Here is a 27,875-nt window from a genome sequence, read left to right on the forward strand (position 1 = left end):
TTAATTCCATTTTCTTTGCTGTTATCAATTAAGCCACAGATTATATGTGCCAATGTCTTATATATCTCTAAAAATAAAATTCATATTAAGATAGTACATGAGGGACCCCAAGGTTCTGGAAACGCAATTTCACTCCTGAATCATATGCCTGAGTATTAAATGGCAGAATTTCGAATTTATTTTATGTAACAATACTTTCAAATAGTACAATAGATACAGAAATGTGCTTTTCTACTTGATCAAATGGTTTAAAAAATTTAAACTAACTCAACAATCTAAATAATCAGGCCATAAACATTCTCCTAATAAATCTCAGCTTTAGTAGTAATGCAAAATGAGCTAAACACTGCTGCCTCCTTAGACAATTTTTTCTCATCCTTTAACGTCTTGAGTTATTAAACTTTCTTAAGCTAGAGCCCCAGTTTTTATACTCCACTTGTTATTAAATTATTTTGTACTTCAAGTTCGTTTCATAAAAAGCAAGCCAGAAAATATTATTGTACTGTGTTAACGTACCTGAGCACCTGTGAAACAACCCAATTCTCCAAACAGGGTTACTTGAAAACATGAATGCTAAGAATCTGCCACCTACTTGAAACTGCTTTCTCATAGCAGCTAATGATATAATGATATACTGTGCCAATCGGTAGAATGAAAGCCATTACAATATTATTATGAGCATAATTCAGGAGGCATATTTAGAATGATATGGGCTGTGGAGGGAGGAGGCTCCTGTAGACACTTAGGTATTCTTTCTCAGATGCCATCAAAATAATTGTTCCAAAGTAGCATTTTCCTAAAATCCCTAATGGTAACAGCAAGTGGTTAACAGTGACACTTTTTGTTATGTGTGTGTGATGAATGACACCAGTTTTCATGATTAAATGTACTTGCAAAGGTCATTTTTATGAGAAAATATAAGTCTTTCTAATATGGCTCCATGTTTCACAAAGGAAATGCCCTTTAATCACTGCCAACATATGGCAACACACTGAGAAATTTTCTTTACAGTTTGCTATGAAGAGAGCTTCACTACGAAATGTTCCTATTTCCTGCTCTACGGAATAATCAAAATAAATTTACTGGAATTTAACACACACACAGTTCCTCTTCTTATTACTCTGGAAGTAAGCACTTATATATCAAGTTTCATCCCTAGTGGCTTATTTATGATTAATTCCTCAGATGACAAAGTCAGACAAGAGACAACAGTGGATGTCACTAAACCACTTAAGTAGAATTCTTAAAATGTTCCTTTCAAAATACAACTTGCACATTCTTTCAGAAGTGAAATCTATTCATCTCACCAAATCATAAAGCATCTTTATTTTCAACCCTGAAATTTTACAAAATGCAGAAACTTCTGCACTACCTTAACTTCTCTGAAGAGGGAGTATATGCTCAAGTAAAGCATCAAACTCCTCAAATAGCTCTACACCTATGCAGCAGCTGCAACTTAAAAAAGAATCACTCACATGCTGCTGTTTCCAGATAAAATAATTAAGTATTTAAAACTACAAGTTTTGCACCACATTTTATAAAAACTCCTATTCCTTTAAAAGAAGCACACTCATACACATGGGTGCACACACACGCGCGTGCACACACACATCCTGGGATAGTCAAAACTGATCAAGGCTGAAAATCCTGTGCTATTGCTTTGAGGTGCAATTTTATGTTCAGTTTAATAATCCAGTGCAATTTATGTAAAAAAAATCAAACAAAAGCCAAGACAAAGCAAGTGTCTGTCAACAGCCTGACAAGTATGGATTTTGCCTTAAGAAGACACAACTTTGTCAATTCTCGAAGAGACTCCTTATTCTTTTAGGATTACTGCCACATCTAAGAGAATCTTATTTAGCCTTCCAATTCCTGGTTCATTACTTTCAATGAAAACCTTTAGAATTATTCAAAACCAAGAAAACATAGAAAATGCAGAAATTGTCAGTGATCTGGAAAAAAGGAGAACATTTTGCTATGTTAGAAAATAAAACTATTTCAATCAATTAAATTTTAAAAGTTAAAAAAATGGTATTCAACCAAATTATCAAGGCATTTATCTACATTATTTCGTAAATATAAATTCACAGTTAAGCTGGATGCCATAGAAAAAGGTTTTATTTTCAAAATACATGCAAGCCCTGTTATAATTCTCCCTGGGTAAAGCAGCCCTGCAGTGGTTTCCTACACTTCTCAGTAATTTAAACCACTCTCGAGTCCAAAACTTCACACCAAAATATACTCTTCAGTGAAAATGATAAAGTTCAAAATAGCAGTTCCCAGAAATGTATTTCTCTTTTCTCAATAAGTCCAGTTTTACACTAAATGCTATTATTCCAGCTGCTAACATCTTAACAAAAGTCCTGATAAATCTTAGCATGCAAAATAGTATTTTGAATACTTGATTAAAAATAAAAACACATTGGAGAGTAGGAAGATACATCAGGCACCACTCCTTAGGAGAGATTACTGAGTAGAAAAATGGGGTGCTGCTGGCCAGGAAGGCTTCTTTCTGGTGGAAGGAATGAACTGGTGGTGTTTTGTTTGAGTGTTTGGGGCGTATAACCTTTTTGTTTGTAAAGATAAAGCAGGAATAGCTCAAAAATACACAAACCTTTCATCCACAGTTAACATTCATGCTTGTCTTCTCCTTCATATTTCTTTTCTCTTTCTATCTAAAATACGCACACCAGAAGCCTTCTTTCTTAAAGGGTGCAGGATTGGGCTTCAAGGCAGAGAAGAGGAGGATAGTGGATGAAGGAGCTCATTATTCCAAAATTCCAAACAAAAATTCAGAAATCCTTGAGTAAACTTCTGGGATATTAGAATGCCTAATAGTATATATGTTGAGTATGTGCAAGCCTCTTGGGTGCTTTCTGAAAAATTTTTAATGGAACAAAAGCCTCCAATGAAAACAAATATAAAGATTCTCCTATATTTTTTCATATACCAGCAATTCATAAAAATCATAAACTCTATAGTCTCAATGTGCAATAGAGAAGATAAGATTGGTTTTCACACACACACAAAAAAACCGCACATGCTGAACTAGAAGTCTTTGGTTTAGCAAATTCAGCATTAACTGAACACACACAAAAATACTTTGTCATGAATATTTTCTCAGCTTTCACTGTTCCCCATTGTCATGTTATATATGTCGTGTAAATTGTGTGAATAGTTTCGTCCTATTTGAGATGACTTAATTGTGCCACTCTTAACCTCCTTCTTGCCTAAACATTAATAAGCATAATTTTAATATCCAAACCTCATATTCCAATATCTTTAATTAGAAAATGGGCACACTAAGTTTAAAAGTGAATACTGAGAGCTATCTTAATATTTTAAACACTTACAATTATACTTCTTCACAAAGTATCTATCTCTGCAGGGATGAACCTTGAAGAGGTTCCTCCTTTTATGTCTTATCACACAATCGGCTACTTCTAGACTTTCCTAAAAAGGATAGAGCCCAGATGGCTATTTAGTTCACTTGTGATCAATATCATATTTCAATAAAACTTTCATCTTAAAGAAAATTGTATTATTACTTGTTAAAATTTGTTGACATGAAAAAGCATCGTTCTGATTTCCCTATGATCAATTTCAAAAGTGATGTAGGAAATTATATATTTCTGAGTTCAGTACTGATTGTTTAAATCATACATAATTTCCAGCCCACTAATAAGGAAAAAACAATTTACCAATATCTCTTTTAAATTGTTTGTGATTTCTTCAAGCACCTGGGAAAAAAGGGGTTTTCCCTAAATAGCTCAAGATACGGATTCAACATCATGTTTGAAATCTTCAAATAGGAAAGTTTTTATATAACACAAAATACATAGGACATTTAAGGCCATTAGCATTACTCATTTTTCTTGATACCCCTAATAATTGCTTCCGTAAAGGAAACTCTAATCCATACTTAAATATTTCATTTTATTTAAGAATTCTTTCCTTATGAAAATTGGTGAACCTAATATCTAATACACATTGTTTTTATTTTTCAAACCCACCTATTGATTAACTTATGTCGCAAATATTCTTGAAGTGTCCAAACCTTATTTTAGAATCTTTATAGTAGTAGAAATTGTTTATCTTAGGATCCATGTGTCCCAAATTATCTCTGACCACTTAATGTTTGCCAGGTCCTCCTGAGTTTTAAAACAAAACACACACACAAAACCCCTCTGTAATTTAACATAGAAAAAAGACTTCACTGAAAAGTACAGTTTTAGGAAAGATCACTGGAGATGAGAGGTCATAAACTATTTCTAAGGATAAAATATCCTATTTCCAGAAAAATCTGATGTTCAAGAGATTCCAACTGCGGTCATGGTGAGACCATCATTAAAGATGCAAATCGGATTACAAGTGGAGACAAATTCCACCAAAGTTTGAAGTAGAAAGTTTGTAGTTGTTAACAGCTTCTGATAAAATGTATATAATTTTGAAATATTTCAAATTCTAAGATAAAAGTTTTACATGTTTACATGTGATAGGCAGAATAAAGTTTCCAAAAGATAATGTCTTTGTTTTGTTTGTGTTTGATGAAAGTATCTTAAAACAGCACAATATAAAATTTTTTGCTACTTTCTAGATTTTAGTACTTTCATGTTAATTTCTGTTAAGAATCATGAATCATTTTTTTCCAAAACTTTAATTTACTATAGTACATTTTTCTGTGTATGAATTCATGATTCAATGTGTATGATTATTAGGTTATACAAAACAAATTTGTTGAAATGAGCAGTAAAGTTGCAAAATATTGAGTTTAAGATGAAATATGGTTTGAAATGGAAAACCAAAATGTAGAAATCTAGCAAAACAAGATGTTCTCATGTAGATTCAAGAGCTTAGACATGCAAAATAAATTCTGACATCAACAAAAGACAACGTTTTATTACTAAGGTCTTCGCAAAAAACGAGGGCTACGAGAAATTGGGACGTGACTAAAAAGAGCAACATACTAAAATATGAACCGAGAAGATAAAAATGTACTGCGGTAATAAGCAGAGCTCTCGTGGGCAATTAGATAGCTGTCTCTCACACAGGCTTTCCTTTAAAAAAAAAAATCACCTTAGCAAGTACTGGTCTATGTGCACTAGAGGGACAGGCTTCCTCCCGACACACTGTGCTTGTCCTGTAGACCCTGCCTGGTGGGTCTTCTGTTATCCCACCATCGTGTCATACTTCCACAGTGACGTGAGGTCTCTAGATGCAGCACACAGTACAAACACACATTTGTGGATCCTGCCAGATCCATGACATGATGTCGGGCCAGGCCTATGTTTTCTCTCTCCCACAGATGCTGCAGTGTTTTCAAAACAGGGCTAGGCAATCCCCTCTCTCTCCTGATTGCCTGGGAGGAAGACCCAGCCTAATGGTGGCAGAAGAAGTCCAGTCTCTGTACCACAGGCGTGTCACAAATAATACCTGATGATGCAGTGTCACCGTTTAAGTTTTCTTCCTTTTATCATAAGGGAAAGAGAGGGCCCATTTCAAAATGGGGGGTAAAGTGAGTTGCCACAACAGATTGTGACAGATTTATTACTATTTGTCATGGTAAATATGTACCAAAGAAAACATATAAGTGTCTTTATGTAGTCATAATCACTCCAAAGGAAATCTTTTATTATCTCCAATCTTTTAGTATCTGTTATACAAATACTCATACATACTGAAACAAATTTAAGAAGTATCTCTTATCAAATAGTCATAATTTTATTTGAGCTTTAAAAAAAGCATGGCAGAGGTCTAAAAATATAGAAATACAGATCTCCTGGGAGAAAAGTGTGACCGTGTCTACTGCAGACCTTTTTTGGAATCAAGTTAAAATAAATATTTTGTGTGGTGGTAAGCCATGTGGATCTTGTTGTAAGTAATAAGCAATTGATATTTACAACAAAGCTTACACAAACTAAGTTAAATTGCTATAAAAATAGAGCTGAGATTTTTTTAGGTAATGAGTAAATGGATGATTAAATTATAAAATTACCTAAACTTGTTCTTCTTGCTCAAAAAATTGCAATAAAAATTTCATTTTGAATTGTATTTTCTTCCTCCTTGTATTTCAGAAAAAAAGGCTATTCATCAAAATGTTTCATAAGGACCATGAAAACATTTAGTCAAGATAAATCTTCTAAGAAGAGTAAATCCTAAACTGACCACTAAAAACTGAAAATTAAATAGAATAAAACTAAATTCCTAATTCCCGAGTTTTGTTTATTGGGAAAGAAAGGAAAATTATTTTTCTATTTCTGAATGTATCACGACATAGCAGCAACACCTAAATTGTCTTAACAGCAAAGAAAACACTGTACCAGTAAAATTTTCTAAAGGGGCCAGTTAGCTATAGGGAAATACTTAAAAATTTACAACGAATTATGAAAATTGTTGTTGACAGTGATTAAGCATATACCCACCATCCAATGCCACACCAATGCACTCCTTAGAAATTGTCTAGATTTCTGCCTAATCTTAGCATTGGATAAAACAAGTTAATTTTAATATGAAGCATAACGAGGGTAAGATAGCTTTAAGTTTTTTATTGCTTTTATAGGACAGTTATTCCATTGTTTCAGAACATTCAAAGGTCCACTAAATGCATTTAATATTGTCCATATTAAGTTCAGGCATGTTTAAAATGTAAACAGCTGTTAGGACTATATCATTTGAAGTTGTCATAAAACCTATTAAAAGCTAAAGTTTCATCAACATTAAATCCATCCCTAACGTCACGCTTAAAATCTGCTTATAAAATCCTTTGGGCATATTAGTCAATTTCAATATAACATAGAAATTCAAAGAATAAACAACTGAGTACAATTTTAAGTGACTTACTGATACTTGAAAGTGACTATACACCATTGGCAATCTTATTTACACAATATTTTTCTATATTTATGAATAATTTTGTGATGCTTCTTCAACATCACCAACTCTATGATAATCAGCATACAAAATTTACTCTTTTTCCTGATAAGACTTATTCTGATATATTCATTTAATAATTGTTTGGATGAGCTGAACTGAAATCAAGTCAAATACACAGGTGTTTGGGTTAATCTAATCTTAGCACATTTGCAAGACCTATTATTCTTCTAATACATTAAAAATGAAATGAAACTAATATGCAAGCATTGATTGGTAATATACTTTAAGAAATCTAAATATGATTTTATATTAAAGTATAAAAACATAATAAGGCTTATTAGCATTCTTTTCAAAGAATACTAGTACTCTACAGAATTAAATCAAAACTTTATATCACAGCAAGGAAGAATGAAAAAAAGGAGGAAGGATAAAGAAACAAAGAAAGAAGAGAGGAAACTATGTTTGCATTTTATACGAGGAGAAAATTACTAGAAATGGACTAGTCCCAAACAAAATTAAATACAATTATCTAGGAACATAAGAATTCAAAATATCATATCATGTATTGAGCTGTGATCACAACCAACTTTTGCTGTGCTAGGGACCTGGGGGTGGGTGGGGAATATTAGCAACTTCTGCATAGAGCTCCAGCTATTAAAAAGACCCAGAATGCCCTTGGTTACAGCTGACTACTTCTAGTTGTCACCTGGTAGTAAAGACACAAATGGCTACTGATGCAGCTACCTTTGCAGCCTTTATTCAGCAACTTCTCCAGAAAATAGAGACATTCTTCCTGCACTCTGGGCTGAAACCCATGTAAATTTTTCCTAAATCCTCTCCACAAATCTCCTTTCGCATGCAAATCCATAAATCATCATAATACTGACAAAGAATTTAACCAACACATGAAACTAAAACTGATTCTCTTGAAAGCCCAGTACAGGTAAAACTCCTCAAACTTCAGGCACCTTTTCAAGGCTCTCTTTAGAGCTTAACCTGCTGAATATCAACATAACCACCCAGTCTTCCAGGAAGTGCAATTAATCACTCCAATGTGGGTCAGGTGGCTGGATGTGCAGGTCATTTCTACCTCATCTGCCTTCTAGATAAACGTGCTGCTCTGGGCGCATGGAAACTCATTTACTTCTATCTCCTTCCCATCAATACAAAACAGAACAAAATAAGCAATATACAAAGCAGAAACAAGCAGTACTTACTGAAGATGGCAAACCTGGAGGAACTTTTCGAACTTTCTTTGTCTGTACCTCTGAAAGAAAATGAAGATGGTGTCAGCTCCCAAATGCCCATTTTCCTAAGATAGATTAAACCACAAAGACTTCTAGATGATACCACGTTTCCTTAAATCATTACCTTAGCAAAGTGTAGTTACCACGATCACATTTGATTCTAGCAGAAATCAAATTCTACTTTGTTCATAAAAATGAAGATATTTAACTTTTGCTACTTTGATCTTTTAATAGCTTCCTTATGGGGGCAGCTAAGAGAAAACTAGAAATAAGCAGACACCAAAAAAGTTCTGCTATCATAAGTTGTTAACGTACCTACTCAGTGTGCTGGGGGGAAGTCTCCAGGCTGACAACTGAGCCAAATTTTATGGTTTTCTTGGGGTGGGAGGTAGGATGGGAGGGTGATATTTTAAAGAAAGAAAGAAAGAAAAAAAAAAAGGCATAATCATCCCTCAGGCATTCAAACAAAGGAATACCTTACCCATGGCACTACTGTGAAGAGGCCTCCTTCGAGGATTATTGCTAGAATACTGATAGTACTGGGAACCAGGTTTGGTGGGCGAAAGGGTTCCTGGGTTGCCCATATCCATGTCACCTCCAAGGAGACTCTGCTGAAAGGTTAAAAAGGGAAAACAAACATATAAGGTTAATTTTTTACTTTCACCACCTCCCAACTGATTGTTAGTACTTAAACCAATGCAATAAAGCAAACAGCATCTGCTAAGCTGAGACAATTAAAACAAAACAAAAACCCAAAAGAAAGGCAGTCTAAGAAGCTATCACAAAGTTTGTGAATTTTTAATTCTTTACTTTTAGGAGGAAAGTAGATGATTCCCTTTAAACAATATATTTTTTAAGTCTTTTAAGATGACTCACGTTTTCATTTCACAAAACAAATGGCATTTATATAAGACTAATGTTTCCTTTCTCTAGGCTGAGGCTCATATCTGGGAACTATTCATCCCCTTCCTTAACAAGAAGAATCTCATTTTGTGAATGCACACAACTTCCCCCGGCTGCATACACTGGGGTTAAGTGTAGCCTATGAACTCGACTGAGAACCCTGCCTCTCTGTACCGCATATCATGATTCTCCACGAACTGACATAGCACCCACAGAAGAGAAAATGCCAACTGAACCAAGAGGAAATTCAAATCCTCACACTAACTCTCAAAATTACAGAAATAGCAGATATTCCATGCTAACAGCCACAAAGGACTTCAGAATGCCCCCTTGAGGTCTATCGGAAGCTAAGACACATCCCACAGATTAAACATTTACCTGAACACTACAAAACTTCCACAATAACCTATCACAGTGTGACAATTATTAAACTTTTAAAAATGATGACATCAGAAAGATTATATAATATTACATTTTCTAAAAACTACATAGAAACTTACCCATAATATATAAATCGCCTGATTATACTCTGCATTGAACACATTGTTCTTTTAATTATTCTAATATGCAATAAAACAAGAGTAGATAGTACCATTTATATTAAGAACAAATTTACTGTTTAATAAAGAAATTTTAAAATTAAGTACTAAAAATCTAACTTTATCGTTACTTGTAATCAACTTTTACTGACTGAACTAATTACTGTCCTTGATAAAGTACAGAATGTGTTTTCCCTAATCTAAATTCTAATCACCATGTCACTCACAACAGACTTAGGGATGCTTCACTAACACACTATTCACATGCAAAATACTCTAAATAGGCCAATTATGACTCTGCCCCTGTTCCCTGGTTAACCCGCTGAGAACTGAAAAATTTCACAAGGCAGTCACCAACTAAAACAAAGGGTCCTTGTTTTAAATTAAGACAGTCTTTTTGATTCCTAAATAGCTCAACAAAGTGGCATGTCTTCTAGTGAAAGCAGTTGGTCAAATATGACCCATAAGCTGGAAAATCAAAAATTCAAACCTCCCCTTTCCACCGCCATATAGCTAAATATCATAAAGAGAACCTCTCTATTCCAAGGGGTTTTTCTGAGTGTTGGATGAGTCATATATAAAGGACTAATCAGCTACTGACAAGCTCGCCTTTACTGATTCCAGTTTAAGACTTTTTCAAGAGATATGTAATAAGCATTACTTCAAAATACAACTTCAAGGATGAGATTTCAGATTGAAAGCACATTTTGAGTAATAAACTCACTGCTAGTATCTTAATGTTTACCACATAAATACCTGATAAAACCAGATTTATCAGATAAAAATCTGACATCTGCATGCTCAACTATTGCCTCTTTTGAACTTATGAGACATATGAAAACACTACACAATGACAAACTAAAACATAAGGCTTATTATAATAAAGTTTTGCATAAATCAGAAATCTAGTAACAAATAATTTATCATTTAGGAGTGGCATTCAAAAATTTTTGAATCTCAACCTAAATTTCACTCTTGGCATTTCTTATTAACAAAGAAAGTTACAGTGAAGTCTGTGTCCAAGTTTTCTTTGAAATTTCCATCAATAAAGCTGTGAATGATTTGAAATCACAACCTCCTTACAGTTTGGTAAATCTACGAATGAGTCTTCATTTCATTGGAAAGAGGAGTTTGAAAATAACTTCGTATTCTAGACACAAATCACCCCTATTTCTTCATTTTTCTTTTTCTAGAAGTATATAAAATATTCAGAAAATGGCTGAGCAAATATGTTGAAATGCTTGCTTGTGTTTTTAAATGAGTTTAACCATTGGTTAATTCCTCTTGGTCGTGGTGGCAAAGGTTTTCACTCTCAAGAAATTAAATGCATTCAAGGGGTCAACCTAAAAACACACACTTGCTATACTGTCTTTTAGCAGCATTCACATTAGAGCTGTGAAAAATATAAAATGATAACTACAAAACAGGTACAGGCTGTGGTTGACCTTATTGTTGTTAACTTAAAAGAAAATAATTTCATGGGCCAGTCATAATAAATCACACATCCAGCTCTTACATATGCAGGCGCAAGGACTATGTGCAGTAACATAGCACTAGGACCAGATAGCACTTACAAACCTTTAGTGGTTCCTGTTACTCTTTATTTTTTTCACAAAGCACATTCCTGTTTCTTTCTCCTTAGACCTGTTTGTTCCTATTTCTTTCTCACTTGGACAATAGAATCATTCTTCTAAAGCAACAAAAATAAACATTTCCTCACATTTAAGGGGGCCCTAAACACCTCCTTAGGGAAAATGAAGATAAAAATATATGTGTTCTTATTGTACAGTATACTTATAAAGTGAACAATGACCATTTACTATTGTCTGGCCTTTACGTCACATACTTAACTCTCTGTAGCAATGAGAAAGATAAATTTTCCACTGGCTGAAAAACCTGAGTTTATGAATTTTAAAAAGTGAATGGCGTTTGATTTAAAGTAAATTAAATTTTGCACAAAATGGATAAGGTATTTGTTTATATTATGAATTTACCTGCATATATAGATATAGCTCTGAAGACAAGTTTCTGCTTAATAAAAGTTAAGCTTGAAAACTACGTCTACTTTCAAAATGGGCAAATTCATCCTGGCCTTAAATAGGATTATAATGGTTTTAGGTTTTTCACATTGTGCAAGCTCATGTTCTGCGGTTATGCTGGGTCCCAGTAGTAGGCTGCCCGAATCTGCCAGGAAACACTGGAGGCAGATGTGGCATCTGGCAGAGCTAACCTGTAAATCTTAAACCCATAGTTTAGCATTTTGCTTAACTGTCCACAGTGTGATGAGACAAGCCCTTCCCCTTACTCGCTCCTATTTTTTTTCCCAAAAGACCTAAAATACCGTAACCAAAAAACAAAACACACTGACTTTATCAACCAGGTTGGAATGTTTTGGGGTTCACCCTCTGCAGCCAATTCCCCTGCAAATGGCCATTCCTAACTTGGCCACTCAAATCCCCAAATACAGCACTCTGTGAGTGTCTTTTTCAATTAAAATTTTGTTGTTTGTTTTACATCAGATTTGTTTGTTTTACATCAGATATAGGTCTCAGAATGTCTTTCGAACACATTCTCAACCCTGCCCCCATTCCTTTTCAGGGGAGCTTCTTAACAGCCTTGATCAACCACTGAACTTTGCTTATACAACCAAGAAAGCAAACCATGAATTAAACTTGAGTAACAGAAAAGCAGCATATATCTCAAATTAGATTTATAACTGAATGGTAATCAAAAATAGAACTCACTGCTTGAAGCTTAAATTATCAACTTTTTTCTAGTTAAACTAAAATCATCTTGCTCTGAACTATTATTTCATTTCAGTCAGCACTTTAAATGTAATGGGTGGGTGGTACATTTCTAAAAAGGAAGATTATATTTACACTTAATTATAGATATGACTGAGATCAGAGTACGATGAATACTGCTTTTTTGGCTTATAATTAATGCATCTAATAGGTGAATGACCTTGAATTTCAGAGTTGGAACCTGGAAGAGGGGAAAAAAGAAGTAGGAGAAAGAAAATCTCTGGAGAAAAGCAAATGTGCCCCTGGTTTCTCGGGGCTTTCTCGATTCTGCGTCACTTCCATTACGTTGTGATCCAGTATCAGACACAACATCTTGGGGGGATGTTGCAGAACAGAGAAAAGCAGTCTCAGATGAAACCAGATTAAGCTCCTTTTCTGAACTATTGCCAAATGCTTGTGAGTCTAATTCATGTTTGGGTATTCTAGTACTCACACAGCTGCAATTCCATTCTTTCATCACAAACCTAAGTGATGTATAGTGGCTTTGTATGGTGAACTGACTCTATAAAGCCAGGATTTTTTAAAATGTTAATATGGAAAAAAATTCTGAACCACTATAAAACTTATGAATGCAAAATATATGTGTAGGTATCTACCAGACTTTGTGGAATTAAATGCAAAATACACATTGAGTGAAATTACAAGTTAGATTTGTTTAAAATACCTTTTATCACAACCGAGGTCATTTCTACATAGTTAATTCTGCACAGAATCGGGTTTTCAAAGACACTGCTGAATAAGATTCCTAACAGCCATGGGGAAGTTTCTGTAAATCCCTGTCGAATAGTTGCTGCTGAATGTGCCATTCTGACCACAGAAGGGCCATTGCTGACTTACTACAGTAGCAGGAGGGGGGCGATAATTTTGCTGCTGTTGGCACTTACTCTGCAACCTAGAATATATCTTGCACCAAAGGGCAATGAAGAACACAATATTTCCACCTGTCCGCTTTTGAACTTCAAAGCTCAAAATTGAAGGTCAGTCTTTGGACAGTCTTCTTTCCTGATTCCTGAAGGTCCAAGAGTACACCTTTATAATTTATTTTTATTTCTGTCTTATGCTTGGTTTCAACAAAAGAGGACTTGGGCAACTTACAAAGACTAAGATATTTTGCAAATCAGGGACTTAAAAAAATGCTGTGCTGTAGAGAAATACAAATTATTGAAATTATTATTTAGCAAATATTTGTAAAGGTTTTTTGTCAGTGTTTTTTATTTCTACATTAAACATGTGATGCACATTGTGTCTGTAACAAGTCAGAAGTAGAATTCAAATCTATTAAGGAAACAGGGAGGGTTTTAAGGTCAGACCAATCTGGTTGAACCTTAGCTCAAAGAAATACAGACAATGTATTTGGGGGTTAGTTATGCAACTGCTCTAAACCACATTTTCTTCCTCTGTAAAAAGGGACTAATAAGAGCTCTATCATAGGGTTATCAGGAATAGATGAAACAACATATGTAAAATGTTCTGCAGAGCCAGGGTCCAGCACAGAGCTTACCTCTTCCTTATGTCCCACACAAAATAGTCCCATATTACAATCCACTGACTATTATTGAAAAGATGCATCAAAAGTTATGAGTGATCATTAGATTCTCTATTTTCAGATTAAAAAGTACAAGCTGTGATAATAATTTGGAAAAGTTACTATAAAAAGTTAAAAATGAGTTATATATGGGAGTCTACATAACAAAGATGATAGCCTCATGGCCTAGAGCTACACTGGCAACAAGAAATGACTAGGTTTTTTCCATATGTAATAAAGAAATTGCCCAACAACCTTCATAATTAAATTTAAGTGGCCATGTTCCCGGAACTGCCACAAGGATGAGTTCAGCGGCTCCTTTAATTTTGCTTTTGCACGCATGAGCAAACTGCTACTATTAATTCAACTATAGGTAAGATCAAAACTAGTTACAGTTAACCAACTAGACATACAAAAATAAGAAAAATCTTGTGATGTTACATTTGAACTCTTGCTACAGTATTGGTCACTGATAAATAACCTCAAATATGGTTCAATTTTGTGTTTTGCCGCTTACAAGGGTAATTATAGGCATTTAATGAATTTTTATGTGATACTTATCAAGTGTTTTAAAAAAATATCTTTTACTTCTCCATGACATCACAAAAAAATAAAAATAAATGAATGCACTCCATAGGTTTGGTTGGAAATGTACGTAATTCCCAAAGAAATCAATTGCCTTAAACAAAATTATTTATTTTAGTAGTGATTGTATTTCACTAAACACTCAAAAATTCAAATACATTGTCTTTCCTTATAAGGAAACACACCACCTTATATTTAAATGTCATAATGTGATGCAAAGGTTGCCATGGTAACTAGTACTTAATGTATAACAGAGTAACAGTCAAGTAAAGACTCATGCATTTTGGTATGGAAATTACAACTGCCCAAGGGTTGGCAAGGTTTACGCATATACCTATTTGACTCTCATATTTTTTAAAAAGAATATATTATTTATTGTATACACTAAAGTGAGGAGGTTTTTTGATGGTTTCTGAAAATCCATTCTGGAATCCCAGGTCATCTATTACATATTAAAAGGGGGATTATATTTGTTGGCAGGAAGGTAGAAATTTAGCATAAAGAAAACTTTGAGGCAATCAGTAACCTATAATAAAAAATGGATTTGAAGAAATCTTATGTAAACCACACAGAATTTAAGATAACTATCTTCTTTGTCAGTTTAAGCTCCTTCTCAGTTCAGGAAGTTCATTTAATATATAATTCACTATGTAGTGAGTTGATATGCTATAATCACTACTTGCCTTAAAAATGTTTCCTTCAGCAATTTTGTGCCAAAGTAAAAATAGAACAATTTGAATACGACCTGTTAACATACTAGGGAATTAGCAACACTTTTGCTATAAATATAAACATGTAGCTATAATAAATGTGCTGAAAAATATATTTGGCCAGGTTGCTATTTTAGCAAAGTAAAGGCACATCAAACTGTCGCAAGTCAGTCTTCATCATATTGGGTGGAAGTTCCATTTCAAGGTTGTTGTAAATATCTGCCCCTCCGAGCAACGATATATGACAGCCATTTTTATGTAGGTTGGCCTCCCTGGAAACAGGAACCAGGGCCATGTGGCCTACCCAGCATCCCACATAAAGGCTCAATTATAGCCTAATGGCCAACTCTGTAAGATATCACTAAAACAAAGTGTCCCTCTAACAATCTGCACCTGTAAATAAGGTGACACATCCATCACATGATGGGCAGAAATTGAGATCATCTGGAGAAGTAGTAAATGCTCAATATAATCCTCAACTCATCCTGAAGTTATTTAAGTTCTGACATTCCTTCCAAAGCTATGCACAGCTTCAAGCCAGTCTGCACTCGATGAGCACTAACTCTTTACTTCCCAAGATTCTTTCTTGAATATCTGACCAAGAGTACATGGCGTAAAGGTCAAACTAGTGGATATGGCAGCTAAAAGAGGAAATGACTTCTCATGTTTTAACTTTCTACAGTGCCTGGCACAGAGACCTGCCATGGCAAATGCTCACTAAATATTGAAGTAAATGCAGAACCAATGCTATTGATCAAATCGAGGGCTTAAATAACTACTGTGCTTCTGTTTTTTAGCATAAATCTTATCTTTGAGGCATTCCAACTACTACTACTGCTCATAATAACCACCATAGTATTAGCATAGGTAGTAATAGTAGTATGAGGAGGAGGAGGATGGATGGATGTGAATATAAGAAGAGTGGCAAGGACGGTAGGTATAGCAGGAGCAGCAGCAGCTACAAGTCACAGTGTCCACTAAGTGCCAGGCACAGGTGCAGATCCTTTACATGCTAACAAGGCAGATGCTACAAACCCCAATGTACAGATGGGGACATTCAGAGTGGTTATGGGACCTGACCAAGGCAATGTGGCTGGCAAGCAGAGGAGCCAAGCTGGGAATTCAGTTAGGCTTGACTTCAAAGCCTATGCTAGTTCTCTGCTCCACACTCATCCACTATCTTCTGTATATTTGTTTTTTTCTCCCCCTCCCACAACCATTAGAAGGCTCATTTTTAAGTCAAGAGCTTATCCTAAAATTTACTTCATAGGAGCCCATCTAATTAAGTAGGGTCAGACAAGCCCTGGTGTGAGTGCCACTTACCCCCTGGATAATCCTGGACAATCTATCTAACCTTGGTGGGCAAACCTCCTTGTCTGGGAAATGTTGTATAAGAATGTCTACCCATGGTAAGAATTCAGTTAGATAATACAAAGTGCTTAGCAAAGTTCCTAGCACTTACTGAGGTTTAATTGTAAGGAGTATATTTAAATATGTTGTATATTTTAAAATCTTACTATATACTAATACAGAATGTGTTATATTATAATGTAAGTTTGGATGAAATGATACGATGTATGATATATAAGTCATGCATAGATAGATTATATATATTTCTAATAGGCCCAAGACACATGAGGCTGTAAAACAGCATGCCCGCTTGGACAACTGAAATCTCAGTTCTTTAGTCTGATCCTCCCACTACCTCCACCTCTGCTCTCCACAGCTGCCTGCCATTCATCTTTAATCTTGATCTCCACAATGGGGTCAATCATCTTCTCTAAAAAGGTTCAAATTCTTTTTCTTTTTGTTTATTATTATTTCTTTTCCCCCAGTCTTCTTTCATTTCAGTCCTCTTCCTTCTAGACGTTTCCTTCCACTTCATCTGAAAAATTCAACTGTTGTAACATTTATAGCCTTGTATGGAAAGTAACTCTTTTTCCTCCTTTCTAATCTGTGGGATCCTCAAGGGCAGAAAGTGAGCTCCAATCATCTTTGTATTACTGGCATCCAACAGAGTGGGCCCCGGTACACAGTATGCCCTCAGTAAAGGCCAACTGAATAAGATAATTTATTAGCTATGGAAGATGCTTGCATGATTTCAACCATCACTAGTATAAATATGCCTTCTCCATCTCTACCCAGTAGACACGTAATTCCTCCATCTCTATATTCAGTCTTGTCCTCAGCATTCCTCCTGTGCCTCTGGAGTGGTTTTTAAGAACATCACCTCATGAATGCTTCATACAAAACATAAAATTTGATCCTTAATATGCAAAAGGCTCAATGCCTCTTTTCCACAAAACTTCTGCTGATTCCTAATTACACTCTCAGTCCTTTAAAGTACATTTGAAGAGTAAGAACTTGTAATGTCTGTGAGGAAATCAGTTGTATGTTTTTCTAGACACATGATGGCTTACCTTTGTTCTTATCTATGACAGGTTTGGTTGAAAATGGTTAAATTTCTATAGTACATGGGGCTATTGAATGGTTCATCATTCACTCAAAGGGCCCGATTCTAAAAAGAATTTGGAACAGTAGGGATAATGCAAGCACTGCCCAGGAGAAACAGATTCAGTAGTGCCATATTCTTTCAGTAGAAGAAACATTGCAGGAGAGAGGACAAAGAAATGGCAAGAGAAGGGAATGGTTATTGTGGGAACGTAGCATATGAAATAGGTTAGGAGAACTTAAAACAGCTGGCTAAAAAAATGACTCCCCTTAGTAGGTAGCAAGGAAGTCTTAACATGACATTGAGCACTTGGAATCTACCTTCCTAACTACTGACAATAGGCTGGGTCAGCTAGGGTCAAAGCCACAAAAACAGCCATAGGAGACTAGAGATAGAACTTAGATAATCAAGACAACAACTTAAGAATTGAATTAAAATTTTGGTGTGTTTCTTCATAGGAAGTGATATGGCCCCATTTTTCTTAGGCTACACATGCATCAATTTGAACTCTTCCGACAATGCCAACTTTTCCAGAATGGCACCATCAAATACCTAAAAACAATCTTCTAACACTGAGGTCACCAAACATTTTTCTTGAAGGACCAGATAGAAAATATTTTAGTCATTGCTGGCCATGTGGTCTCTGTTGCAAATACCCAACTCTGCCATTGTTACACTAAATCAACCATACATAATACATAAATAAACAGGTCAGACAGTGTTCCAGTAAAATTTTATTTATAAAAAGAAGCTGTTGGTTGGATTTGGCCTTAAGCCATAATTTGCTAACCCCCCCCCCCCACCTCTTTTTTTTTTTTTTGAGAGAAGTCTTACTCTGCCTCCAGGCTGGAGTGCAGTGGCGCGATCTTGGCTCACTGCAACCTCCGACTCCCAGGTTCAAGCCTCAGCCTCCCGAGTAGCTGGGAATACAGGTGCAAGCCACCATGCCCAGCTAATTTTTGTATTTTTAGTTGAGATGGGGTTTCACCATGTTGGTCAGGATGGTTTCAACCTCTTGACCTCGTGATCCACCCGCGTTGGCCTCCCAAAGTGCTGGGATTACAGGCCTGAGCCACCACACCTGGCCTGCCAACCCTTTTTCTAAAAGAAAGCTATAGAACATATTCTCAAGGTTCGATTGCACTGCTGGGATAGAAATGTCATGAGATTTATGGATGCTATCTTCAGACTTCTCTCTCCCCATCATCTAACCTCACCTAGAACACTGGTACACTGTGGACAGAATTGGCCTTCTAAAATCCAGAGCTGCTCCTGTTCCTTCAAGCAGACCAAACTTCAGAGCTTGAAAATCTGAGCCCCCAGCTCCACCCATGGCCAATCTAGTAGGAATCTACCTCCCAGCCCTCTCTTTCCTCTTCCACACATTTCTCCACTAAGATGCACCGAATACCTACTATGAGTCAGCCACTGTTCTAGGCACTAGGAAGACAGTCCTCATCTGTCTCTTCCCTTCCCTGCAGCCTACCTATAGTCAGAGTCACATGGAATTGCTCACGGTTCCCTAATTACTCTCTTGCTCATACAAACATTTCTCTGCACTTTTACAAAAGCTAACCCCTCTTCCTGGAAGACCCTTTCTTCCCATTCCACAGCAGAGAAGCCACTTGCAAACAACCATGAGGACTGGTCAGATGTCATCTCCTTGAGACTCCTTCCCCAATGTAGCTGGGGAGGTCCGCTCCTCTACCCCGGGCTTCAGGCCACTCCCTATCACAAGGCCTTAGCATTACAGGCAGATGTGGGAGGGAATGTCCTCACTGTTGAGTCCCAAGCACCAGCCCAGGATGCCACTCAGTAAATGGCAGCAATCATACAAATAACAGCAAATATCTACACAGTGCTTGATATGCTTCAGGTTGTTGGCTATGCAACTTATTTAATATGAAGAACCCCTCAAGGAGGGGATTCTACTAATATTGCTTTACAAATAAGGTGGCCTGAGGCAGAAATAACTGAAGTATCCGCCCAAGATTATCTGAAAAATATTCGAAGATGCGTGAATAACCAAACTGTGTGAATTCCACTGATCTTTCTTACATCTTCTGGACTCACACTGTTCCTGGAAATCTCACATCTGAAATTCTCAATAATCAACTCATGCTTATCCTGAAATCACATGCTTGGAGCCTCCCAACTGTCTTCTCCTGTCTTATCTCCAATGACTGCTAGTTTCAGAACCTCAGCTCTAGTCAAAAGAAAATGGCCAGGTGTAATGGCTCATGCCTGTAATCCCAGCATTTTCAGAGGCCAAGGTGGGAAGATCACTTGAGCCCAAGAGCTCAGGAGTTGGCGGCTGCGGTGAGTTATGATCACACCACTGCACTCCAGCCTGGGCAACAGAATGAGACTTTGTCTCCAAAAACAAAAAAAAAAAAAGAGGGAGGGAGGGAGGGAAGGAGGGAGGGAGGAAGGAAGGAAGGAAGGAAGGAAGGAAGGAAGGAAGGAAGGAAGGAAGGAAGGAAGAAAGGAAAAATAAAAAAATAAAAATAAAAATAAAAGAAGAAAACATGTATCTGACCCCGACCTTTGGGCTCCAATGTCCCTTCCACACTTAAACAGGGACTGTCTCTTTTTCGAAATCCATTCCGAACTTGCTTATTCCATAAAATCTTTGTAAAAATAACTAGCCTCCAATCATTTGGTTTACTCAATATTCACACACATAACTTTATAACCAGCCTTAAATGTTTATGAGAAAGATGCTATTAAAATAACAAACAAGCAAATAACTTTACAGAGTTAGAATAGGACTGTGATCTTTAAGTTTCCTTAGAGTAATTGTAGAGCACTTGCATTTATAAATATTCTATTTTCTCTCCATGGATGTAAGACAGAAATATTCTTATTATGTTTTCTTATATTTCTCATTATAAATATATTTAGATATTCAGCATATGACACTGACTTGCTGAACTAGTTCACAAGCCAGTTTAACAAAAATCATGAAAGGATTCAGCAGTATAAACACTTTTAAAAGACCGAAATAATCTTGTATATCAATTTTTAAAAGAAAATCTTTTCACACAAATATTTCCCAGGAAAGTACTTGCATAAATGTGATTGGATGACTCAAAATTAAAGGAGACTTTAATGCAAATTCAAACAAATTCCAAAGACAGAAAAATGGATAGGGTAGAGAAGACATGAATTCTAAAGCTTATCTGGAATATTAATGCATGATAATAGTTAAGAAAATTTTTACAAAGATGTAAGTTGAGAATACATACATTTTAAACAAAGTAAATTAAAGCAATGTGCGGCTGCTGCCAGATCAGGAAATATTACAGAAAGATTTATGGCAAGGCTGTCATTGAAAAAAAAAAATCAATGAGAAAATGATAAATTATTCAATAAATGGTAACTAAAGTTTGTTTAGCATTTAAGGGGGAAAATTTACGTTTTTTGCTTCACACTTTATACTAAAATATGTTTAAATGCAAAGGTTAAAACATAAAAGCCCGAGAATAAGTATAAGCAATTAAGTAGAGATGGCCTTTGTTAGCTATGACATTAGAGCTAGAAAAATTAGAACATATTGAGACCCAAACTACATACTTGTTTTTCAAAACATTACCCAGCTTGGCGCGGTAGCTCATGCCTGTAATCTCAGCACTTTGGGAGGCCAAGGCGGGTGGATCATTTGAGGTTAGGAGTTCAAGATCAGCCTGGCCAACACGGCGAAACCCCATGTCTCTACTAAAAACACAAAAATTAACCAGGCGTGGTAGTGCACGCCTGTAATCCCAGCTATTAGAGAGGCTGAGGCAGGAGAATCGCCTGAACCTGGGAGGCGAAGTTTGTAGTGAACCAAGATCGTGCCACTGCACTCCAGCCTGGGTGACAGAGTGTCACTCTGTCTCTAAATAAATAAATAAATAAAAAATAAATGAAAACATTATCCAAACCACACAAAGTTGAACAAAAATCTTTCTTAACAAATATTTAATGAAAAGATAACTACTCTTAATAAATAAAAAGCTCTTATATTGTAGTAAGAATAAAACTAAATAGACTGGGGAAGGACATGAACCATTCCTTTATAAAAGGAATGAATTTGAAATTTGGCAATAAATAAATGACAAGCTATTTGGCAAATTAAAATAAGACAAATTTTCAACTGCCAGTGAGGAAGTTCACTTTCATATATAGCTAAAGGGAATGTAATCTGGTATAAACTTTTTGGAAGGCAAGTTAAAATGTACTGCAAAATATTAAAAGCATATGCCTTCTGACTTAGAAGTTTCAAGTTAAAAATTTTAACTCTATGGATAATATTGGACAAGTGTATAAAAATATGTGTGCATAGATGCCTATGGTAACATTATGTCTGTGAAAATTTAGAAAAGCCTAGCAGGAGTTAAATTAATGAAGATATATAAAATAATGTGGTAAATTTACATTTAATGAAAAAAGCATGTTTTTAAAAGTAGCTTCTGTAGCACATGACCTGTTTTTCTAAAAAGTATCTTTAAGTTTAACCATTCTCTACAATTCCTCCATCCTCAGTCAAATCATGATGTTCATCAGAATATTTCTCATTCTGGCAAATTCTGTAGTTTATATTTGTTATAAAAAATATAACCTGAGTAACTTTACAGAGTCCTGCAAGGGAACTTTAGGTAGTAGCAAAAGGCAGAATGAAGATTATCTTCATTTCAGAAACCTCTCTTGAACTTTGTTTACTGCAAGATAAAGACTAAGTTGATTATATCTGTGCATGCACACAGCAGGTGAAAGCTGCCAGGGGAGTCTATCAGATGTTCAAGAGCCTTCTATAGAATGTACTGAAAACAAATCTTTCAAAGTCTATATATATGAGACAAGACCACTTGACTGATTTTTGAAAATGTATAAGCTAATTTGATTTTCATTTTCCACATGGAGACTGTCATTATTTATAATTTACTAATGCACATTAAAAATATATAAGGGCTGGGCATGTTGGCTCATGCCTGTAATCCCAGCACTTTGGGAACTGAGGCGGGCAGATCACAAGGTCAGGAGATCGAGACCATCCTGGCTAATACGGTGAAACTCTGTCTCTATCAAAAATACAAAAAATTAGCCGGGTGTGGCGGCATGCACCTGTAGTCCCAGCTACTCAAGAGGCTGAGGCAGGAGAATTGCTTGAACTCAGGAGGCGGAGGTTAAAGTGAGCCAAGATCATGCCACTGCACTCTAGCCTAGGCAACAGTGTGAGACTCCATCTCCAAAATATATATATATATTTATATATATCCTCCATATATAGATATAAATATATATACAAATATATATGATGGCTGGGCTTAGCAGATGTGTAGATTCTCCTATTGCTGGGTCCCACTTTTCTGTTAAGGCTTACTTCCTTACTGCTTTTGCCCAAATTATTTCTTGTAGAAGCACTAGATAAATGCCTGCATTGCTGTGGAGTGAGAACAACTTCGGAATGGGTCAATTCCGCAAAGCAGAGTGGCACAAAGCAGTGATCATGCTGTTTTCCTCATCTGCCAAAAGTCAGCTCCCTAATGCTCTCCCCCAGCCAACAATGGACCTTAGAGTGAGCCCATCAGCCTTTCAACTGAATAGGCTTTGAGGCACAAACAGGATAAAAATCTAAAGTTTTGGCTGGGCACAGTGGCTCATGCCTACGATCCCAGCACTTTTGGAGGCCAAGGCGAGTGGATCACCTGAGGTCAGGAGTTCAAGACCAGCCTGGCCAACATGGTGAAACCCCATCTCTACTAAAAATACAAAAAAATTAATGATGCATGCCTGTTATTCCAGCTACTGAGGAGGGTGAGGCAGGAGAATCGCTTGAACTCGGAAGGCAGAGGTTGCACTGAGCTGAGATCGCGCCATTGCACTCCAGCCTGGACAACAAGAGCAAAACTCCATCTCAAAAAAAAAAAAAACAAAAAAAAAAAAACAAAGCAAAACAAAAAACAACAACAAAAAACTATTTTTGTATCGGAGGAGCTAATTCTAAAACTGTTTTTATATATACTATATATACATATATATATATATATATATATATATATATATATATATATATATAACACATATATAGACCATGTGGATAGGCCTTCTTTATTTTATAATTCTAAATCTTCTACGAACTGAAAGAAGGAAGACATTTATTTGAGGAGTTTAAAAACCATGAAAAGTGATTCTTGATTTATTTGTTATTTGGCTTTTGTTTTTCTTCAGAAAAAGTAGATATTTATTTATTTGTTCATTTGAAGGTTCACAATCTCTTTCCCTCAATTATAAAATTCCAGAAGGTTTGAAAGCTAGTTTGTGACAAAACCTGAACTAATATGAGAATATCTACATATCTACAATTTTTGTTTTTGTCTTACTAGGTGTATCTATTCATATGTTTTGCTATAGAAATAATAATCTATATATACATTGTGGCTGTTTCAGACTTCACTGGGGAGTTACACAGGACATGTTATATATACCATATTAACTTCATAAAATGCAAATGATTCTTAAATTGTGAAATACCTATGGCCCCAAGGGTTCTAAATAAGAGACTGTGGCGTTTAACAGTCCTTTTCCTACAATGTGCTTAAAGGCATGGCTTAAAAGAAAATTTACTACCTCAATCATCTTTTAATTACTTTTAGAGATAATGTCAACACCTAAACCTATTTAAAGAAAAAGCGTCTTTCAATTCCCTTAGAATATTGACACCCAGCCTGCTCAATTTTGGCACATGTATTTGAGCACAGCCAGTTTGTCCAAACCTAGTAGGTCCTCTACAGGAAGACAGTGTAGCATTTTACTTTATTGTTTGCCATAGGATCATTTTTTTCATTGCTGGTGAGCATTTTCATACATTTGCTCCATGGTCATTTTTTGATTTACTGAAGAGCATGCTTATACACAAATTTCCATATTTCCATATACATACACATTTTCATATGTATATAAGCATGATCATAACTATTAACAATTTTGGTTGTTCTGATTTGAAAATTACTTACCTGGACATTTAATTTTAAGTGTTATTTGAAGAAAGTTCTATATACCCAAAATAATTTATGGTTTAATCACCCAGGTTTTACTCATGTGGTAGAGATGAAAATCATCTCCCCTAGGACCCAAGGTGATCTTTGCTCTGTAATACATATTGCACATTCAAAGCCAAATTCCTCTAAAATTTTTCAGCACACAACTCTAAAATTGTTAGGGCAATCTGGTGTAGACCAGCTGTGTACATGTGCTCATGGGTGTGATTAATTATGTGTGCTTATATGTATGCGCGTGTGTATATGTATAATATAAATATAAAAACAATTGTTATTAATTAGTTTATTTGTATACTTTCTCCATCCCAACACACACAAACCTATCTGCCATCCTCCCTCCTTCTGCAAACATACAGTACAAGTCTTGGAACTTTATTCCTTTGCCTGAATGGCCAATACTGGCTAAAGGGGTTGAGGAAATTATAACATATCAAGAACATTTTCATAGTTCAACCAAGTTTCAGGATTCTGCTGTTTGGTGGCCCCTTCACCAATGCAATGTAGGAGTGCATATGATGTCTTTAGAGGACATGTACAACCCATAAGGTAATTTCTTCCATAAACATTCTTGTCACGTTTCAGCAACTATTCTAAGCGCTGAAGATAACTGACAAATCAACGTCCTCCTCATTTATGAATGTGCAGGAAAACATGAACAAGGAAATATATTAGAAAAGTAGGATTTAAACACTTGCCTCTTCTAGTGAAATTAGTGAGGTCTGCAAGGCACCCTATATATTCAAACAGAAGAAAGAATGTAAAATACCCCCCAAAAGCTGTAAAAATATGCAAAAATGAATGATTAATAGATAGTCAGACTCTAGATAAGATTTAGTAAGGAGAATAAGCTTCATTAAATCAATTTACTTATGGCTATTTTGCAACCTCCAATGAAATAATCATCAACAGATCCTAAAACAAACAGGTGAAAGATAATGTAAAACTCTGTATTAGGGAGATCTGGTGGGCAGCACATGAACTCACTGAACAATCTAAGCATCTTGAGAAACGAATGGCCCATACTATTTCTTGAGTGAAGCAAATAACATATCCAAGATTACCCATGAAAAAACCTCATACTGTTTTCAACTGGGCACGGTGGCTCATGCCTGTAATCCCAGCACTGTGGGAGGCCAAGGTGGGTGGATCACCTGAGGTCACGAGTTCAAGAACAGCCTGGCCAACATGGAGAAACCCCGACTCTACTAAAAATACAAAAATTAGCATGGTGGCACGTGCCTGTAATCCCAGCTACCTGGGAGGCTGAGACAGGAGAATCACTTGAACCCAGGAGGCGGAGGTTGCAGTGAGCTGAGATTGTGCCACTGCACTCCAGCCTGGGTGACAGAGAGAGACTCCAACTCCAAAAACAAAACAAATGACAACAACAACAAAAAGTCATGAGATTTATAGATGTTATGTTAGTCTCACTCTCCCCATTAACCCAGCCTCACCTAGACATTCATACACTGCAAACAGAATTGGTCTTCTTAAAAAAAAAAAAAAAAAAAAACCCATGGTGTTTTAAGAAAGTTTTCAAATTTGTGTTGGGCCACATGCGTCCCGTGGGCCATGGGTTAGACAAGCTTGCCCTAAATGCAAGTCTCAGCTTACAGGAAGTATGGAGAACAGATGAACATGGTATACGACACCACAAAGAAGCAATAAGCCAAATCCGTAATGTGGGCTTTCTACAGGAAAATGGACCCGGTTTTAATATTTAAAAAGAGGGACACTGGCCATGTTGTAGATTTTAAGAACACTTCAAAGTCTTGATAATCAAATGCAATGTGTGAACCTGGTTTGGATTCTGATTCAAACATGCCAGCTGTAAAAAGGCATTTGTGAGACAACTGAGGAACGTCAGTTCTTAATACTATTAAGAATTCCTGATAGTCTTGCTAGCTGTGATATGGCACCATGGCTATGTAAAACAAAGGAGGGGGCTTATTTGTTAGAGATGCTTCTGAAATATTTATAGGTGAAATAACATGCTGTCGAGGCTTTGCCTTAAAATATTTCAGGAACATAAAGTGAAGGGGATACTATATAACAAAAGACTGGGAAAATGGCGACATCTGTTGAAACTGGATAATGAATATATAGTAGCGCATCTTATAATACTCTATTTTTGTGTGTATTGAAACCTTCCATTATGAATAAGTACAAAAAGTTTGACATGTCAATAACATAAATCCTACATGTTTTGAAACTTAAGGAAAGAGATTAAGACTCGAACTGTCTTCTCAACACCAGCAGTGGGGTTAAAAATCTACTGAATCCTTTAAGATTTACATTTTTTCTCTTTCTCAGTGTAACAGAATTTTTTAAACTGCCACAGAGACACACTCCTTGGAGACACCAGACTGAGGGTCAAGCAGATGGTCAGAGAAAGAACCAGAAGTCCCACTTGATTTGAGGACAAGGCTACAAATGTGTCCCTTTGGCCCCTGTGCCACAGTGCCGGTTTCCTTTTCAAGTTCGAGACGAAAGTGGCTGAGGTCCATGAAAGAGGATCAGGTAGCACGTGACAGTCCTTGCAAGGAAATACACATTCCCCACAAGCACATCAAGATAACCAACTTCATACACTCTCCCTGTGAATTCATGCTGCCCTCACACCTGCACAGGTGCTCATCAGGAAATTTTAAAATATTTAAATATTCTAATTTTGGCATTAAGACAAAAAAAGTTGTTGGGGGGGCAGATATCAGCAGCTGTATTTTTTAAGCTGACATAAATAAAAATGTATTCATTAAATGTTTATAAACGTCAAAATTCAGTAGCTTACTAAACTGGGTTCTTTAGCTACTGCTCAAATATCAGCTTGTCAATCTGCAGAAAGGAGCTGGGCACTTTTAGCTTTCAATTAAAAAGTGAACATCAGAGTTTTGTGTGTGTGTGTGTGTGTGTGTGTTTGAAAATGCATTCTGCAATAGATCAAAGGGAAGCTGCCGCTGCCTCCAACACTGGTCTCAGGTACCAGCCTGACCATCCCATCATGGAGGACAGGCCTTCAGAGCTGGAAGGCTGCAATAGCTTTACCCACAACCAGCACAGTCTGACCCCAATCTCAACATTATGTTAAAAAGAGATGGCCGGGCGCAATGACTCATGCCTGTAATCCCAGCACTTTGTGGGGCTGAGGCAGGAGGATCGCTTGAGCCCAGGAGTTTGAAAGCAGCCTAAGCAAC

The 27,875-nt window shown here is 36.2% G+C and overlaps 1 protein-coding gene across 40 annotated transcripts in view; it reads right to left on the reverse strand.

The window, feature by feature from the left end:
- The window catches only part of TCF4 (transcription factor 4), a 366,378-nt gene that overhangs the window by 118,974 nt on the left and 219,529 nt on the right, over positions 1–27,875 (reverse strand). For 27 of the 40 annotated variants that reach the window (XM_054461452.2, XM_063653718.1, XM_054461462.2 and 24 more), the window contains 2 exons: positions 8,602–8,731; positions 8,091–8,140 (listed from right to left, as the gene is read on the reverse strand). In XM_054461452.2, coding sequence (XP_054317427.1) covers positions 8,091–8,140; positions 8,602–8,731 — 180 coding nt within the window. The remainder of the gene's footprint in view (positions 1–8,090; positions 8,141–8,601; positions 8,732–27,875) is intronic. The other 13 variants (XM_054461458.2, XM_054461465.2, XM_063653728.1 and 10 more) reach the window with 1 other exon arrangement.

This window comes from Pongo pygmaeus, chromosome 17 (genome assembly GCF_028885625.2).
Source record: "Pongo pygmaeus isolate AG05252 chromosome 17, NHGRI_mPonPyg2-v2.0_pri, whole genome shotgun sequence".
Classification (NCBI taxonomy): domain Eukaryota; kingdom Metazoa; phylum Chordata; class Mammalia; order Primates; family Hominidae; genus Pongo; species Pongo pygmaeus.